The sequence below is a fragment of the Theobroma cacao genome, chromosome 1 (assembly GCF_000208745.1).
Source record: "Theobroma cacao cultivar B97-61/B2 chromosome 1, Criollo_cocoa_genome_V2, whole genome shotgun sequence".
NCBI classification, from domain to species: Eukaryota; Viridiplantae; Streptophyta; class Magnoliopsida; order Malvales; family Malvaceae; genus Theobroma; species Theobroma cacao.
In genome coordinates this window covers 30,072,436-30,092,428 of record NC_030850.1, presented here as the reverse complement: position 1 = coordinate 30,092,428, position 19,993 = coordinate 30,072,436, and the positions used below count along the sequence as shown (strand labels likewise).

The 19,993-nt window shown below is 33.4% G+C and overlaps 2 protein-coding genes across 2 annotated transcripts; one reads left to right on the top strand and one right to left on the bottom strand.

Annotated features, from left to right (window-relative positions):
• On the bottom strand, window positions 9,781–11,906 carry LOC18613400 (EID1-like F-box protein 3). Its single transcript, XM_007050613.2, has one exon. The coding sequence runs from the start codon at window positions 11,150–11,152 to the stop codon at window positions 10,283–10,285; it is 870 nt and encodes a 289-aa protein (XP_007050675.2). The 5' UTR covers window positions 11,153–11,906; the 3' UTR covers window positions 9,781–10,282.
• Window positions 14,595–18,546, top strand: LOC18613399 (GTP-binding protein BRASSINAZOLE INSENSITIVE PALE GREEN 2, chloroplastic). The gene is made up of 4 exons (XM_007050612.2): window positions 14,595–14,821; window positions 15,620–17,000; window positions 17,305–17,472; window positions 17,685–18,546. Exons 2-4 carry the CDS (start codon window positions 15,702–15,704, stop codon window positions 18,036–18,038), a joined length of 1,821 nt encoding a protein of 606 aa, XP_007050674.2. The 5' UTR covers window positions 14,595–14,821; window positions 15,620–15,701; the 3' UTR covers window positions 18,039–18,546.

Genomic DNA, 19,993 nt, shown 5'->3' with positions numbered 1-19,993 from the left:
TGGTGTCGTTACAACTCACATCAACTCCCAAAGCCAAATATTTGAAAATTTCTACCATTATGACAGAATTGCCCATTTGACACTTTGACCATTTTTTGACATTTTAAGAGCTTCCACATTAAATTCATAATTGATTTTCAATTTAAGCTAATACCATCAAATACATTTTTTCCCATTATAATTGATTGTGCACTTTGTTTTCTATCACAAATTATATTATTTTGTTTATTTTCTTTCCTTACTTTTGAAACATTACTTTAATGTTAATATTAATTTCTTTTCTTTTCTTGCACTAATTACTTTTGTGTGCGTTTGCTTGCAAGATAATCAGAGGCAACTGGCAAGCATATCAGAATAAGATATGGGTGCGTTAATGGCTAGATTGATATGGTTCAAGCATGCAAATTAAAATCGATTAAAGATATTATTAATATCCAAATGTCTAGTTTTAGTAGGTTTAGCACTTGCCAAAATTGGAGATATTGCCGAAATCTGGTTATCATAAAATTCCTCATTATTTACTAAAATACAATACATTACATTGATTTCAACAATAAAAACTTCAAAACCAAAATAATCCATTCAGATTTCAAGTTAAAAGAAGAAAAAAAAAAAAGAAGGAGGAGGAGGAAGAGACCAATGGTTATGTATTCGGTTTAGAATAGAATGGGAAATAGATTCGACTATTTTGTTGAAGGAAAAAGGATACTAGTAAATCAAAATTTTTTACTTTACCAAGCAAATGGTAAAATAAAATTACATTACTTTTAAACGATAATGTGATTATACTATATTATTATATTATATTGATTTTTTCTCTTACTTAATTAGCTTTAATCAAAATTATTGGAGTATTTGAAAATTTATGGTACCTATACATATTCGTATAGCATCAAACCTTATAAGAAGGAAGTGTGGAACTATCTCTTCTGATCCACCAACAGTTACATATAGCCTCATTAGAATCCTTACAACAGAATTGACAATAAAAACAGGGAAACGCTTTCCTTTTTGGAGTTCAAATTTTCGTAAATAAAACAAATTGGGGAAAAAAAATTATGGTTATAATAATGGCCTTCTCTCGGTTCATCTAAAATTATATATTGAATACACATTGTTACGTTTAATTCTTCTCTACACCAAATCTGATTATTTTTTTCTTAGAACCTCAAACAACAGCAATTTTCCCGAAACAAAGCATGGAATAATCTTACCTGTAGATCACGAGATTGAGGCATTCAATAAGATTATTATCATTATTTTAGTTACTAGCAGCATCCACATCTCTCAATTTGTATCTTTCGATTAGCTTAAGTAAGACTACAGTACTTCCTTCTCATTTGCTTTAATATAAGTAATGCTCTTACTTGGTCAACGTATAGGAACACCCACATCCTTTCTCAATTAAATTTAAGTTTATTCTCTCCTTCTCAAATTCTTCTCTACTTAGCATTTCTCTGACTTGTTTTGCCATCTCTCTGGTTATTCTCTACATTTTATTCATCAAACCCTCCTGAGGGACTATTCTAATCTTTCTCTTTATTGTCTCTCAATATATCTGTTTTACTTGTTTGTAACACTACTTCTCTCTCTATCACAAAAAAGTAAAAAATCCCTCAACATTAAGCTTAGCAAAAAATACAAGCTTCATGAACATATTTGTCCAAGTGCATTAACAAAGGAAGTTGAAATCCTCCATCGTCTTCATTTTTTGTTACTGGGAAATTCTTGATGCTTTTAAGTTGCAATCACTCTTTTTAATGGATGTTTGAAAGTTAAACCACTTTTTTATTGTCTACTAAATACTTGTTTGGTTCGATTTTTTTTTTCAGTTTATCTATATTTTAAAAATAGAAGTTAGATCAAATAAGATTTTGAGAAGTTTAAAAAAAATTGTTCTTTTTAAGAGTTTGTTTGGCATTGATAATAGCTTTTAAAATTAAGCTAAAACTGTTAGATAAGCTGTTTTGAAAAATTAATTATATAAGCTTTAATTTTAGTTAAAATTACCATAAATAGTATTCATGTCATCTTCAATTACTTAATAAATCAAAACGGATACGATTTCAAATGTTAAAATAAAAAAAATTCATAAAAAACAGAATAACTCTCAAACTTATATAATGATAATAGTATTAATTTTTTTTGTGAATAAGAGACAATTTAAAGTTTTTAAATGCAGCTTTAAGTTTTATGTATTTTTTTCTCTTAATTTTTATAAGAGCAAAAAAAAATTTTAATTTTGTTGTTCTGTTGCTAGTTTTGTTTTTTAATAGTCTTTGTAGAAAGATGAAAATTTCGATTTTGTGTTGGATAAAGGTGATTTGCGAAAGGAGAAAGAGTAGAGGGTGAATGATTGAAAGAGAAGGATATTTATTGAAAAGTTGATGTATTTTTTTCAAAAAAAAAATTAAGAGAAAGCTTTTCTCTGTAATTTTTCTTTAAGGTTTTTTTTTATTTTGTTCTTTAAAAAAAATTGTTCTTTTTAAAAAACTTCTCAAAAATCCCATTTAGCTTGGCTTCTAAGTGCATGTTTGGCCTAATTTTTTTTTCACCTTATCTACTTCTTAAAAGCAGAAGCTAGGCCAAACATGATTTTTTGATAAGCTCTTAAAAAAAAAACAAGTTTTTTTTTAAGAACATGTTATGAATATTTTTGTGAATATCCATTTATTCTATCTATATCTAGATTTGATGTAAATTAGATTGGATTACGATTTAATTCATCTAATCTCTAAGTGTTATCTTCATCTTGTAAATTCTATCAAGATAAGAGAGTTATTTGCCTATAAATAGGCCCTCTCAGTTTATTTGTAAACACATACTTCAATAAGATCTCTTTTCTCCCCCCTAAATATTTTCTTTCTTTTCTTTAATTGTTCTTTCAATTATCTTTATTTGTTCTTTTAAGTTATTTTTCATAACACGTTATCAGCAGATTCTCTAATCTCTCACACTTAAACTTCACAAAGTTGAAGTTCAATTTTTCTTTAGGTGATTTTTGTTTATTATCACTTCAGTGTTTTGCCCAAATTTTACCAATTTATAATAAGTCAATTTTTAATTTTATATTAATTATTTTTCATCAGTCAATTTATTGTTTTGCCTGCCAATTACGTTATATTGTGTAATACTAACATTTACGTTTTTCTTTTAAGCTATCGCAATGTCAAATCTTACAAAGCTTGAATTTGTGGCTCTTGATATTACTGGCAAGAACTATCTATCTTGGATTTTATATACTGAAATCCATTTAGATGCTATGGGTCTTGGAGACACAATCAAAGAAGAAAATAAAGCATTCAATCAGGATAAGACAAAAGCAATTATTTTCCTTCGCCACCATCTTCATGAAGGATTAAAATTTGAGTATCTTACAATAAAAGATCCAGTCGATCTTTGGAAAAGTCTAAAGGAGAGATATGACCACCAGAAAACAAAAATTCTACCAAAAGCTCATTATGATTGGATGTATCTGTGATTGCAAGATTTTAAAACTGTAAGTGAGTATAACTCAGCATTATACAAAATTAGTTCTAAACTAAAATTGTGTAGAGAAAAGGTGACTGATGTTGATTTGTTAGAAAAAACATTCTCTACTTTTCATGCCTCAAACGTACTCTTGCAACAGCAATATCGTGCAAAAGGCTTTAAGAAATACTCTGAACTGATTTTATGTCTCCTTGTGGCTGAAAAAAATAACAAGCTATTGATGAAAAATCATGAATCTTGACCAACTAGTTCTGCTTCATTCCCTGAAGTGAATGCGACATCATTTAGAAATTCTGGCCGTGGTCGTGGTCGTAATCATGAATGTGGAAAAGGTCGTCATAATTATCACAGTCGTGGTGGTTACACAAATTATTATTCTAATAATAAGAATACCCACTAGAAGTGAATGAATAGTGAAGAGATATATGAAAAAGATAAAGGTGGACAAAGTAAAAAGAATACAGAAAATGTTTGTTATCGATGTGGCATGAAAGGCCATTGGTCACGTACTTGTCATACACCAAAGCATCTTGTTGAACTTTATCAAGCATCACTAAAAGATAAAGAAAAAAATATCGAAACAAATTTTGTTGAAGATGATAGCCAAGTTGATATAACACACTTGGATGTTGCTGATTTTTTTGCCCACCCTAAATGACGATTTGATCATTTGATTGGTGATGGAAATCCCAATAATGAAATTTCTTAAATTATTTGTTGATGTGTTTTAGTACAACTCTATTAAGAACTTGGTATGTTTAGTACAATTCTATTAAGAAGTTAATGTGTTTTAATATGTCCATTAGGAAAAATTTTTTTTTGTAACAAAGTTTATATTTAATGTTTTCTTATATAAGTTTCTTACTATATATATTTTATTTTCTTGAAGAAAATATGGATATTCATCTAGTTAGATCCAAAATCAATGATGAAGATATTTGTCTAATAGATAGTGCTACAACGCACACTATATTTAAAGACAATAAATATTTTTCCCACTTGATAATGGAAGAAGCTAATGATAATACAATATCTGGTAGTACAAGATTAATTGAAGGCTCTGGAAGAGCCAATATTTCACTACCTGGAGAAACAAAGTTCATAATAAAATATGCATTATTTTCTATAAGGTCTCAAAGAAACTTATTAAGTTTTAAAGATATTCGTTTGAATGGATATCATATTGAGACAACAAATGAAAGAGGCACTGAATATCTTCATATTACATCTATTATATTGGGTAAAATATGTGTATTGGAAAAATTACCTGCTTTGTCTTCTGAAATGTACTACACAAAAATTAAAATGATTGAAACTTATATAAACCAGAAGTTTACTGATAATTTTAATGTTTGGCATGACCGATTAGGCCATCCCAGATCAATAATGATGCGAAAAATTATTGAAAATTCATGTGATCATCCATTGAAAAACCAGAAGATTTTTCAATCTAATGAATTCTTATGTGTTGCATGCTCTCAAGGTAAATTAATTATTAGACCATCACCAGCAAAAGATGGGATTAAATCCCCTATGTTTTTTGAATGTATTCAAGGTGATATATGTGAACCCATACATCCATCATATGGACCATTCAGATATTTTATGGTTTTAATTGATGCATGAACAAGATGGTCACATGTGTGCTTGTTATCAACTTGCAATTTAGCATTTGCAAGATTACTTGCACCAATAATTCGTCTGCGAGCACATTTTTCTGATTATGCAATCAAAATAATTCGCCTTGACAATGCTGATGAATTTACGTCTCAACCTTTTAATGAATATTGCATGTCTATTAGAATAAATGTTGAACAATCTGTTAGTCATGTTCATACACAAAATAGTCTAACAGAATCGTTTATCAAACACCTTAAACTGATTGCAAGGCCATTACTTATGAAATTCAAACTCCCAATTTCTGCTTGGGGACATGCCATTTTGCATGCAGCAACACTTGTACGCATCAGGCCAACAAGTTATCATAAATTCTCCCCTATACAATTGGTTTATGGTCAAGAACCAAATATTTTTCATATAAAAATTTTTGGATGTGCGGTATATGTTCCAATTACTCCACCACAACGCACAAAGATGGGTCCTCAAAGGAGGTTAGGAATATATGTTGGATATGAATCTCCATCTATAATTAAATATCTAGAACCCTCAACAGGAGATTTATTCACTGAAGGTTTGCTGATTGTCATTTTGATGAAACAATTTTTTCAACATTAAGGGAAGAAAATAAACAGCTGGAAAAGGAAATATCTTGGAATATATTATCATTATCTAGTTTTGATCATCGTACAAATCAACGTGAACAAGAAGTTTAAAAGATAATTCATTTGCAAAATATAGCAAATCAGTTGTCAGACACATTTACTGACCTACAAAGAGTAATTAAATCTCACATACCAACTGCAAATGCTCCAATCAAAATTGATATAGGACAATCTGTTATTGCTAATGAGTCTAAGACACGCCAGAAGTGTGGAAGACCAATTGGTTCCAAAGATAAAAATCCTCGAAAAAGAAAATGAGAAAATATTCAAGATAGTCAAGAAGAGGAAACAAAAACTCTAGAAGAGACCTTTGACATAATTTCAAAAGAAATTAAGGTACCTGAAATTAGTGAAAATGAAGAGATCTCATTAAATAATGTCATGACGGGGAAAAAGATGGAACCGAAATGAAATAAACGTCGACGATATTTTTGCATATAATGTAGCTCTCAATATTATGAAAGAAAATGAGGATCTTGAACCTACATCTGTTGAAGAATGTATATATAAAAATGATTGGCCAATGTGGAAAGAAGCAATCAAAATGGAATTAAATTCACTTGCAAAATGTGAAGTTTTTGGACCTGTAGTCCTTACGCCAAATGGGGTAAAATCAGTGGGATATAAATGGGTATTTGTGCAGAAACGAAATGAGAAAGATGAGATTGTGAGATATAAAGCACGGCTTGTCGCACAAGATTTTATCCAAAAGCCTGGTATTGATTATGAAAAGACATATTCTCCTATGGTGGATGCAATTACATTTTGATATTTAATTAGTCTGACAATATATGAAAAGCTTGAAATGCATTTGATGGATTTAGTTACAGCCTATTTATATGGCTCACTTGAAAATGATATCTATATGAAAGTCCTTGAAGGATTTAAATTGCCTAAAGCACAAAATTTGAAATCTCGAAAGATTTATTCGATCAAATTAAATAAATCTTTATACGGATTAAAACAATCCAAACGCATGTGGTATAATCACCTTAGTGAATATTTATAGAAAGAAGGCTATAAAAATGATCCAATATGCCCATGTGTTTTTATAAAAAGATTCAGATATGAATTTGTGATAATTGCTGTTTATGTTGATGATCTAAATATTATTGGAACTCCTGAAGAGTTATCAAAAGCCGTGGATTATTTAAATAAAGAATTTGATATGAAAGACCTTGAAAAAATAAAATTTTGTTTGGGTCTTCAGATTGAACAGTTGACAAATGAAATTTTTGTCCATCAATCTAATTATATAACGAAAGTGCTAAAACGATTTTATATAGACAAAGCACATCCATTGAGTTCACCAATCGTTGTAAGATCATTATATGTGAAAAAAAACTCATTCCGACCTCGTGAGGATAATGAAGAACTTCTTCGTTCTAAAGTACCATATCTTAGTGCAATTTGAGCATTATTGTATTTTGTTAACAATACACAACCTGATATTTCATTTGCTGTGAATTTATTAGCAAGATATAGTTATTCTCCAACTCGAAGGCATTGGAATGGAATTAAACATATACTTTGATATCTTCGAAGAACAATGGATATGGGCTTATATTATTCAAATGTATTAAAATCAGATTTAATTGGTTATGCATATGCAGGATATTAATTATATCCACATAAAGCTCGATCCCAAGCAGGTTACTTATTCACATATGGAGGTACGGCTATTTCATGGCGTTCTGTAAAGCAAACTATAGTTGTTATTTCTTCTAACCATGTAAAAATTTTAGCAATTCATGAGACAAGTCGTGAATGTGTCTGGTTAAGATCTGTAACTCAACATATTTAAGAAATGTGTGGTTTGCCAACCAAGAAAGAAATTCCAACAATATTATACGAGGATAATACTGCTTGCATAACACAGTTAAAGGAAGTATACATTGAAAGCGATTAAACAAAATATATTTCGTCAAAATTCTTCTTCACTCATGACCTTTAAGAAAAGAGTGATATTAGTGTTCAACAAATTTGTTCAAGTGACAATCTAGCATATTTGTTTACTAAAACCCTTCCTGCTGCAACATTCGAAAAGTTGATACAAAATATTGGGATGTGCCGTTTTAAATATCTTAAATAATGCAGTTGTTAATGGGGAGTAAAATACACATTATACTCTTTTTCTTTATCAAAGTTTTTTTCACTGGGTTTTTATTGGTAAGGTTTTTAATGAGGCAATATTTCATAAGCGTATTCTTGAAAAGAATTATGTACTCTCTTTCTTTTACTCGGATTTTTTCCCATGAGGTTTTTTTCTTATAAGGTTTTAACGAGACATATTCTTAATACAATGGATATTCAAGGGGGAGTGTTATGAATATTTTTGTGAATATCCATTTATTCTATCTATATCTAGATTTGATGTAAATTAGATTAGATTAGGATTTAATCCATCTAATCTCTAAGTGTTATCTTTATATTGTAAATTCTATCAAGATAAGGGGGTTATTTGCCTATAAATAAGCCCTCTCAGTTCATTTGTAAACACACACTTTAATAAAATCTCTTTTCTTCCTCTTAAATACTTTTTTTCTTTTCTTTAATTGTTCTTTCAGTTATCTTTATTTGTTCTTTTAAGTTATTTTTCATAATAGAATAAAATTTTTAAAAATAGAGCTTAAAAAAAATTATTTTCTTCTTTTAAAAATTCATTAATTTTCAAGAAATACTCATCTCTCAATTAATCTCTCTCTCTTCTCTTTCCCTCTACAAATTACCATTCTTTAATGTAAATCACGATTTTCCTCTTTTCTAATTCTCTCTACAAAAACTAATAAAAAAACAAAAGACCCAACAACAGAATATCAAAATCTACAATTTTTTTGTTCTTACAAAGATTGAGAGAAAAAAAAATCTAAAATTCAAAACTGCATTCAAATACTATTTAAAGATTTTCTCTCTTTTTCACCAAAAAGGATTTTAATATTAAATACATCATTTTCTCTTTTTTCTTCTTTTTTGGGAATTGAAGCATCATGATCCGATTGCTTGTTAAATCAATAAAAATCTAATACTATTGCTACTATACAAGTTTGAAATTTATTTCTTTTTTATATTAATTTTTTCGATTTTAACATCTGAAATTATATACAAACTTGAAGCATTACATTATAACTTATTAGGTGATTGAAGATAGCATGAATACCCTTTAGGGTAATTTTAATCGAAATTGGAGCTTATATAATTTATTTTATTAAACAGTTTTAGTTTAATTTTAAAAGCTATTATTTTTCATAAAAGTTTAATATTAACTTTTAAGCTAAAAAAAAAGTTAGGCCAATCAGTCTCTAAGAGATATAAAAGTTAAAAAAAAAATCAGATTAAACAAATCTAAAGAAAAAGAGCTTAAAAAAAAAACTCTAAAGGAGCTTTCTTTTCTTTTTTCTTAAAAATACATAAGCTTTTTAAAAGAATTTTTATTTTTTTTTCAAAAATGTCCTCATCTATTGAATATAATTTCAATATTACCCTCTCAAAAAATACCCATCCTCTCTCAATCGATTATTTGTGGAATTTTTTTATGATTTATTGTTAATTATAAATTTTATATTATATGAAAATATTTTTTTATATTTTCAAAATTTTATTTTAAATAGAAAAAAATAAAATTAACTTCTTTTCCCATTGTTAACAAAAAAATTCATGATTAATAGAAAATTATTTATTAAATATCTTTATGGTAATTTTAGTAAGATTAACACTTATATAAATTATTTTACCTAACAATTTATTTTTAAAAATAACTTATAAAAGTAAATTTACTTTTAATTTAATTTTAAAAGTTATTATTTTTTAAAATTTTATAATAATTTTTAAATTAAAAAAAATGATAAACAGGCTCTAACTCTACTCGAAAATGTGAAACTAAAAAATCTAAAATGGTTGGTATATTATATGTAATAATAATATTGGATCATGTGGTCACGTGGTCGTGATTTAAACCGAAAGTTGCAAAATTTCCAATTGTGATGTCCAAAAAGGAAATAGAAGAGGAAATAAAGGAGAAGAATTATGAAATAGTAGTTTATTACAATAGCATTATTACATGAAATGAGTACAACAAGAAAGTGATGACCCGACCAATGCAACAAGAAGGGTGAAATGAAGATAACAAAGGCACATGCAAACAAATGGATTTCACATGCAATGAAAGCAACCAATAGCTCATAGAAAATTATCCCAAGTCTCCCAAGCCGCCGTTCCTACCATACATCTCATAGAAAATTCTTCTCTCATGAAAATCCACGTCAGCATTAGTTTTCATTTCTCAAGCCCAAGAAAATCAGTTTCTATCAACAGGTGGAGCCTTCAGGCCAGCCCACAGCTCTGGCACCCAATCTCTTCTCGACACGTCATAGTTAAGAGAAAAGACAGAGACCCAACCTGATCCACTTGCATACTAAGCCAATCCGTTCTTTCGTAAATACGCTGAGTAATATATCATAATTTGTCTGTACTTACAACACGTTTAGCAATTAATTGATGGGCTCATCTCCTCAAAAATCTTCCCCTAACGAGCTCGTGCTTCCATTTGTCACTGTCTGATGGTTATATGCTTTCCCGTCGATCTCTTCACTTCCATCATCATCATCATCACCATCACCATCCTCCTCCTGGTCACAAACTTCTTCATCAGACGACAAAGGCACGAGCCAGCAAGTCCCATGCAAGTGCCCGTTCACACAAACAAAATACTCCAACCTACCGTCACGTGACCCGAGTCGCCTAGCCGCACTCTTGGGGACGAGCCGAGCCGTCGTCATGCTCCACACGCGCGTGCCACAATAAGGGCATCTCACTCTCTCTTCAAACGCCACTTGTCGTCTAATCAAGCAAGCTCTCGTCTTGGACCTCATAAATCCCCGAAATACCCCACGATAAATCCCCAAATCATCTTCTTTATCCCCCATTGGATGCTCGCACGGGTCACTAACAAACAACAAATCACCCCGACACTTCTTGGTCAAGAAGCTCCGACCCGAGGTCTTCGAAAATCGAGAAGCTCTCGCGAAGTGACTCGGAGACGGCCCACTCAGCTTGAAATGGCGAGTTGACTCACAACCGCAGCAGTAGAACATGAGCTTTGCGAGAGAGTCCCACCCGCCACCTATTCTTCCATTGGGCGCACCATTAGCCAATGTTGCTACCATGCGCGGTGCGCGATACACGCAGAGCTTTCGCCACAGTAAGCGCTTCGCTGTAGCTCGAAGCTTGCGGTTCACCGAGGCAGTTAAGCAAATGACCTGCAAATCCCATTTTATGGACTCAAGGACGAGGAGGAGTATACGCTCATCAAGGAACCCCGAGTCATCCGAGTCGGAGTCCTGACTCGGTGGGTTGAGTCTGCGTCTCTGGGTGGAACTCATTTTTTGGGAGAACACAAACACGGGACAGCGATGGTAATTAAAAGAACCTAAATACCAGTGTCCGGAACTCAATTGAAGGACACGTGTCGCGCAAGAAATGGATGGTTTACTGCTCTAGATCCTGGGCTGGGGAAGAGACACACGTGTTGGGACTTAATTGGAAGAGGGAGACGCGTGTTAATACGGCATTGCTGAAATGCCGTGCTGGAGAATATAGGAATAACGTCAGCTGCTAGATTGAGAGTGGGGATCACCCGCCACGTTTCAAAGATTTCTCAAAATCTGAAATATCTTTTTCGTGGCTCAAAAATATCTAGAGGGTTCGACGTGCTGGATGGGAGTTGAGTACGGGACACGTGTGCGCCTTAGTTTATTTTTCAGAATAAGAAATCGAGCCCAGCAAGTAGCAGCAATACACGTGGACAGACGTCAAGAGCACAACTGTTGTCCTTCATTTGTCCAAAGGTCCTTCTTATGTGTGAGCACGTGGTCCGCGTCTCTGGGGTATGGACCGACAAGGAGACGACGATTCATGACCGATGAGGGAGGTGAAAGGGTAAAAGAACGTAGCAGTTGCTTAGGATATATTGTTGTCTGCGAAACTAACATGTATTTTGTCAGGAGCAGCACAAATTGAGGCTTTGAGGCAATGATCAGTCTGTCACTTTGTTGCTGTTGAGGATACTGGAGCCTACTTCTTTTGTAGCCCATAACCTTATTGATATATACCATCTTTACACTCAATTCCAATATGTAATTATGAAAATACGATGGTAAATTTATTCCAAGATGTAATTATGAAAATACGTTGGTAAATTTAACAGTTGCTTTTCAAGATGAGCAGGGGGAACCCCTAAAGATGATGAAAGTTGACAGACATTCCTAGGTAAATTGCTTGTTGGCCAGCTAATTTACAGGTTGGAATAAATTGAGACCCACGAGTCAACTTCACACGATAATGTACAACAGATTAAACTAACAAAGTCTTTTGCTTTTACATCAAATTGACAATCAGATACCCAAATCTATTAGTTTTGTGGTAGATATTTTGAGTTGTCTCCTTTTAAATTATCAACAGTCTTGGTGCTTTCTTTCCAACATCAACAGCAAAGCACATGTGGCAGTCAGCGTTTGCTTAGAGAGATCTAAATTTATTTAGGAGATCTTTATCGAACAAAATGGGGGGATTGATAAAGAGAAAATTAACAATTTTCTTTCATTATTCATTTATTCTATATATATATATATATAAAAAAAAAAACACAATTTCTTTGGCTCGAACGTAGCGGAGTAATTGAATTAATCAAACGCGTTTTGCGGGAGAAGGGAGGAAACTCTGAAAGTCCCCAGAACCAGAAGCAGGCTGTCTTTGTCAGTAAGAGGGAGACAAGACCTCGGCTTGTCAATCATATGATTTGGTAGTGCGCGTACCGCCCACGATGCTCATCTCTCTGTCGGAGAAACAAACAAAAGACACACGTGGCATTCATTAGCATCTTCAAATTGGGTACTATTATAAGTACCGAAGTGACTGTCCATAGTGCTCTTTAGGACACGTGTCGGTAGTCCGAATTTCTTGTCGGGACACGTGGCAAATGGAAAAGCAAGATGGACCACCATCGGACGATGTCTGTTGCACCACTATCTAATCTGTACTGGGAGAAAATAATAATAAAGAGACGCTCTCTGTCGTTTCTTTGTGGTTGGAGGTGCATGGTTAAGTTGGGTAATCCGTCCCAAGTCTAAATGTAGCATTGTTTGGGTGTTGAAAATCGAACCTAGGCTGGTCCACGCTGCATTTCAATATGGAGGTCAACCAAGTCCATGCAGGCCGGTTGGGTTGGCAGTGTCGGCCCAGTTCTCGGTAGAAAGCAAATCATTCGTATCCCCTGGTGGATTTTCCACTTAACATTATTCATATTCACCATCCTAATTTTCGTCATCCGTGACTATTGATAGTCGTTTTAGCCCTCAGCATTACGATTGGAATTTAAGCTTTGGATTTATAGCTTACAACTTAAGTTTGAGCCAGGTCATGATTTAATCATATCATGCACATCATGTTTATATATTATATAGGAAGGTACAAACTTGCTTTGATAAGAAATGCTAAAATGTAAATACTTATATGGTTAGTTTCTCATTTTTAGAAAAATCTATAAAATTATGCACCGTACCAAAATAAAATAATATAGTAGAAAACCAAAATTTTCTAAATTACTATTCATTTTAATTTCTTTTTCAATTTTTCATTGTATATCCCTTTCATCTCCATTAATTTAATTATTATCTCTTATTATTAGGCTCTTTCTAAGGTAATAATCATTTCTCTTCAATTCATCTTCATATATCTTTGTTTTTTCTTAGGATCAATTTAGCATTTTGTAGCTAGCTAAAACCTTAATTGATTAACTCAATCCAAGTTCTAAAGTTTCTTGATATGATTTTTAGTTTAAATATTGAATTATATTTGTTCTTAGAATCAAATACCACCATTAGTCCATGGTTTTAATTGAACTATTTAGAATTATTTATAGATTTGATTTTTTTAACTGAGTGTTAGTTTTCTTTAAATTTATTTATTTATTTTAAACTTAAAATGACACAAATTAATCTTCCACTTTGAAATAATCTCCCTTTTCTTAAAATTCTAAAAACCAACCAAATCAATGTATATACAAGACTTAATTATACTAATTTTACACAAGAAAAAATTAAGTTAATGAGTAATAATTAACTTACTAAATTTTAAATTACTCAAATAGCACGAGTTCCAAAGATTGATAGACATTGGTAGTTATAAAAATATTCATATACAAATAAATAAACAACAATGATATTTTTTTTTTTACAATGACTTCAAAAAATTAATTAAATAATTAATTGTATTAATAAGCAACTTAGCTCTTTCAAATATAAAAGGTGTAATATTAGATTAAAATTTTCATTTTTTGAGATTTAACTAATATCTAGTTTAGTAAGAATATACATGGCAACACCCAAATATAAGAATTTGCAGTTCAAGTCTTTATATTAATGAAGTACACAATTTGGTAATAAAATACTATATAATCTTTATTAATGGACATGTTTTATTTTATATAATGGTTAATATGTGCATTAATATATTGCCATCATGTAAATAAGCATATACTAATTGTTTTATACAATTTTCAACCTAATACTGAGGAATAGAATTTGTTTTTTTAACTAAAAGATGGTTGTTCGCTTAAAATATGAGGTACTTAATATTCGTGCGTGTTGATGCAATATACTGTTTTGAAATAATATTAATTCATATTTTTAAATATTTCACTATACTTTCTAAGGTAATCCATTTTATATTAAAACCTAATGCAATATTAAGATTATATTATAAATTTTGTCACAATTACAACAATGCCACTATACGTAGACAATGTTTGGTAAGTGGAAGCCCAAATGGAGCTAGTTCGTTCTCACATTAGCCGCTCTGGCGCTCTTTCCCTCTCCGCTCCGTTCTTTGTCCATTTTCCCTCCATTTCTTTTCAGCCGCCTTGTTCTCAGCCATCCCTTACAGTCATTTCCTCCATTTATTTTCTCCTCTTCGCCATTCCTCATCCGAGACAAAATCTCTTCTTTCCTGCCGTTTGTTTCACTCTCCAAATTTTCGATTTATTCCATAAATCGGTGAGGATTCATTCTTGAATTGTTTTCTTATTATTCTACTTGTGTTTTATTTTTAGTTATCACTGTGATATTGCAATTAATTTCTATGTTATTCCTTTTTTTTTGTTGGGTTTGGGTTCAGTTGATTTTCGTATTTTAAATTCTATTTTGCTGTTCTCTGTTTCGTTTCTTTAAAAAATCAATAATAAGGGGCCACAGTCAGTTTACTTCCCATTTCGCTATTCAAGTTTCAAACTTAAGGTGAAATCCTTATCAATCTAGAGTTTCATCGTTCTTTATCGTTGGCCTTACAAAGAGATAGTAGGATTTTGATGTGTCTGTTAGTTGTTGGATACTTTCTTGCTCAATAAGCTTGGAAATATATTTGATGATTTGCTTCTGCAACCGGTAACTATCTGCTGGGGGACAAATGGGATTACCATTGCTCATCTGCTTCAGGGAGTGATAAAAATAGGTTCCAAGTAGTCAAAACCACTATAAACTTGATCTAGTGATCATATGCTTTAGCTTCAATTATGTTTTTGCATTGATTAATTTTCAATGGAAAATATGAAGATTAATAGCGATATAATGTTTCTTGTTTCTGTTGGTATCTGGTGCTATTCAGTGTCGTCTGTGTTATTCTACATTGTTCTTTAAGTATTGCCAGACATTATATAGAGGAGCTGTATGTTAGAAAGAGATTTATGAATTACTGAAAAATTTTTATGAGGTAAAAATGGACTGCATCTCAACATTATTATTCTTTATATCTTGTACTTGTTCAGGCCATAAACATTTTTCCCCTTTGTTTTAAAGGTTTCATGTGCAATGCACATTGGTCCTTAATTAGTACCACGGAGAAAAGGAAGAAACTCAGAGCAATTGCAAGCAACGAGAAATGATCATTAGAGCCAGAAATCTTTCTCCATCAAAACTCAAACCTCTCTCTTCTCTCTCCCTCTTCTTTACAGAACCCTTCACTTCCACTACAGCAGCCAAAACTTCAATTCCGCTATTACCCATGACTAAGCCCCAAATCTCCAACAAGACTCCACACCTCCTCTTCTTCACCAACCATTTCACCTTTCAATCTACAGCCACACCATCACCACCAAAAAAGTATCAAAAACACCAGCAGAAGCAGGAGTCCTCTTCTTCTAAATCTTTGACCCTGAACCGAGATGGAAACTATGATGATGCCACCCCCCACAATGTTGTTTGCCCAGGATGTGGGGTACACATGCAGGACTCAGACCCTAAACACCCTGGTTTCTTCATCAAGCCCCCAACGAAGACCAAGGACCTGATGCTCAAAACAGGTTCCCGCTACTTGGTACCTGTGTCAACTGAACCTGAATTCACAGTCTTTCTCAAGAAAGGTGTGCTTTTGGAGGAAAAAGGTGAAAGCACTGACATTGAGGAAGAGAACCTAGATAAAGAAATGCCTGAAAAGCCTGTGGTTTGCGCTAGATGCCACTCATTGCGCCATTATGGCAAGGTGAGGGATCCAACAGTGGAGAATTTATTGCCAGAATTTGATTTTGATCATACCGTTGGCAGGAGATTGGGATCAGTGTCAGGAGCTCGGTCAGTGGTCTTAATGGTGGTTGATGCATCAGATTTTGATGGGTCATTTCCAAGAAAAGTAGCGAAACTTGTATCTGATGTAACTGAAGAGAATTACACAGCTTGGAAACAGGGGAAATCTGGAAATGTGCCTAGGATTGTGCTTGTAGTTACTAAGATTGATCTTTTACCAAGCTCTTTGTCACCTACGCGATATGAACATTGGGTGAGGCAGAGAGCGAGGGAGGGTGGAGCTAGCAAGATTGCAAAATTGCATTTTGTGAGTCCTGTGAGGGATTGGGGAGTGAAGAGCTTGGTGGAGGATGTTGTGGAGATGGCAGGGCCTAGAGGGACTGTGTGGGCAGTGGGGGCCCAAAATGCTGGGAAGAGTACATTGATCAATGCCGTTGGGAAGTGTGTTGGTGGGAAGATTGGTTTCTTGACAGAGGCACCAGTGCCTGGGACAACTTTGGGGATAGTAAGAGTGGAAGGGGTGCTGCCAGGGCAGGCAAAGTTATTTGATACTCCAGGGCTTTTGCAGCCACATCAAATGACAACTAGGTTGACTAGGGAGGAGCAGAAGCTTGTTTATGTTAGTAAGGAGTTGAAACCGAGGACGTATAGAATCAAGGTTAGTCTCAAAATGACATTATTCAACATGTCATATAATTTCTCCTGTCAAAAGTCCTAGCTACCTAAATTGTTCAGCCAGAGATTTGCTCTTGTTATGGTCTGGAAATAGAATTTGTTTCTTGTTTTGGTCAGGTTAGATTCTTTATTTATTTATTTTTTTTTGCTGCTTGAGTTTCAGATGTTCTCTTGTTAATGGGAAAATGGGGGCATGCTGCTACAAAATTCTGGTTTCAGTTTTTGTTTCCTTTTATATTTTCGTGCTTTGTGGCTAAGGCTAATGTTCATACATTTGAATGTGACAGGCAGGTCACACAGTTCACATTGCTGGACTCATGAGGCTGGATATTGAAGAGTCATCTGTGGAATCTCTGTATGTTACAGTTTGGGCATCTCCTTATCTACCATTACACATGGGGAGAACTGAAAATGCACACAGAATGCTAGAGGATCATTTTGGTCGTCAGTTACAGGTGTGGTGAGCTAAAATGAAGTAATATCTTCCCCTTGATATAAGTGATGTACTGTAGAAATCCTTTTTTGCCATTCTTCTCTATCTCAAGTTTTTGCTTTGCATCACTCATATTCTACCTGGAATATTACATGTTTCATCACTTTTCTTTTACTACATTTTGGTTGTGTATAATGGTACCCTTGACACTTTCTGCATTGGTGCTTGCTTTAGCCCCCAATTGGGGAGGAACGAGTAGAAGAGCTTGGCAGTTGGGTGAGAAAGGAATTCCATGTTTCTGGTCACAGCTGGGATTCAAGTTCAGTGGACCTTGCTGCCGCTGGTATTGGTTGGTTTGCTATTGGACTTAATGGAGAGGCAGTGTTAGGGGTTTGGACCTATGATGGAGTTGACGTTGTTTTACGCAATGCTTTGATTCCTCATAGAGCACAGCTTTTTGAAGAAGCTGGATTCACAGTCTCTAAAATTGTCTCAAAGGCTGACCAAGCTTTGAATAAGTCACAGAAGCAAAATGAAAAGAAGAAGAAACAGAGTGACCAGAAAACAGCTATGACAGCTGAATTTTGATTCTGGCTGCAAAAGATGTGCAAGTATGGGAGGGAAATCCTAACATGGACCTGTAGGGGAAAGAGGAAGGTAGCAACAAACACAAGCCACCTTTGAAAGTACAGCATCCTTTGTTGGAGCTTCTCTTCAGGCAATGATCTCTTTAAGATATTAGACCTATACATTACGCAGAAGAGATGAGCTTATGGAATGGATACACCTGGTGCACACTCTGGGTCTGCTCTATGTAGTTAGGTAGTTTGTTCAGTATGATAAGCAGCATTTTGGTATCGCTCTTACAATTTGGAAAGGTTATGTATCCGTTTTCGTCATATGAAGATCTGTTTCTTTCGATGGTACAGCCTACGGAGGTAAATTTTTTGATCTTGAAAGTTGAAAAGATCAAGCATGACAAAAATAAGGAACGTTATATTGTCTTTATGGATATATAAAATTCAGAATGCAGCTTGAAACTAAACAATTTCTTGGTCGTTGTCTTCTTTTCAATTGATGTTTGCAATTTGGCAAAGTTCAATTTTATCCTATTATATGTTTTATGAAAGTGTTTGAATCATGGAAGGAAATTCAAGGAAAAGATTTGTTCCACTGAAAGCAAAAAAAAAAAAAAAATCAGCTCAAAAGTTTTTCTTGTGGTGGGTGGAGTTCATACAGAATTCATCATTGACATGCTTCATAAACAAATGAAAAGCTTGTCTTTTTAAAGGAAAAATGAAAAGTTTGATTTCAAAGACTGTTCTCCAAAATGTTGTGCATAAATCTACTAACTGCATATATTGGGTCAGGTTTGATTAATTGAAATCGAAGTTTTTTGGATCAGATTTTGATCCAAGTTAAATTAAAAGCTGAGAGGGATATCAGGTGAAAAGAACTTAAGCTCGGAGATGGAGTCGTTTAGAACATATGTATATGACTTTTCATGCATGACAGGGTCATGCCAAATGAATGTCTACTGATTTGCAATAAATTTCAAACACAAAGGTTCATCATCGACCAAATTTGACCCACGCAAGCATTGCACCAGTCTACAATCTACATATCTTGTATGGGAATGGCAGCCACTTTTTAAGCCAACGTGAAATATCATGGTAAGATTCACAGCTGTATACCATTTTTAATAATCAGTAATAATAAGAAAGGAGGCAAACCAACTGTTCTTCTAGTGTTCTAACCATAAATCAAGATGTCAGTGTATAATTTCTCTATTGTTCTTACAAAGGACATGGCCTTGCATTGTAGATGAAATAAACGACTTGTCAATTTTTTCTTATAATCTATGATCTTTTTGCTAGAAAAGAATGAATCAACTGAATGATTCTTCATGACTGACGAATGTTTCAAAAAAATGGAATAGAAGAAGAAAGAATAAAGAATCATAAAACATGGTTGGTAGGTCTGGGTTTTCCCTCGATGCATAATTTATCAAGCATACGAATTAGCAATTTCAAGTCCTTCAACTTCTCCTTCAAATCTCCATTACCGCTTCTCAAATAATGAAGGGGCCGCCCCAAAAACCTGTCTACAATTTCTCTACTCGTATTCTCCACCAATATTCTATCTTCATCTGACATTCTTCCCTTAAACCTACCCATTAACTTTTGTATCTCCAACTCTCTAATCCTTTCTACAGCTGCCTTCAGCCTGCAGATAACACTTTCGACCTCTTTCTCGAATTCTTCGTGATCATTTTGCTTGGTTTTCAGCTTTGTTGAATACCCACTTTTGCCTTCATTCTCTCCAAGATCTCTTGTTGTGAAAGTTTGATCCGCAAAAAGAGATCCCCGCCTTGAAGATGGTTCTTCAAGAACACGGTTGCCGTTGATGAACCGACCCAGGCTTTTGGTTTGGTACGATATACTTAGGGTTGAGACAATGGCAATGCGAGCTGGTGCATGTTTCCCCGTGCCAATGGACACCAAACTGGACATGGAAAAAGGGTTATTATTTGGCTGCAATTT

What these genes read in the sequence shown, in the direction of transcription:
- LOC18613399 (XM_007050612.2), top strand. Translation starts at nt 15,702, where the DNA reads ATGATCATTAGAGCCAGAAATCTTTCTCCATCAAAACTCAAACCTCTC. An exon ending in CGAGGACGTATAGAATCAAG is followed by an intron (nt 17,001 to 17,304) that starts GTTAGTCTCAAA and finishes TGAATGTGACAG; the next exon opens with GCAGGTCACACAGTTCACAT. An exon ending in ATTTTGGTCGTCAGTTACAG is followed by an intron (nt 17,473 to 17,684) that starts GTGTGGTGAGCT and finishes TGCTTGCTTTAG; the next exon opens with CCCCCAATTGGGGAGGAACG.
- LOC18613400 (XM_007050613.2), bottom strand. Translation starts at nt 11,152, where the DNA reads ATGAGTTCCACCCAGAGACGCAGACTCAACCCACCGAGTCAGGACTCC.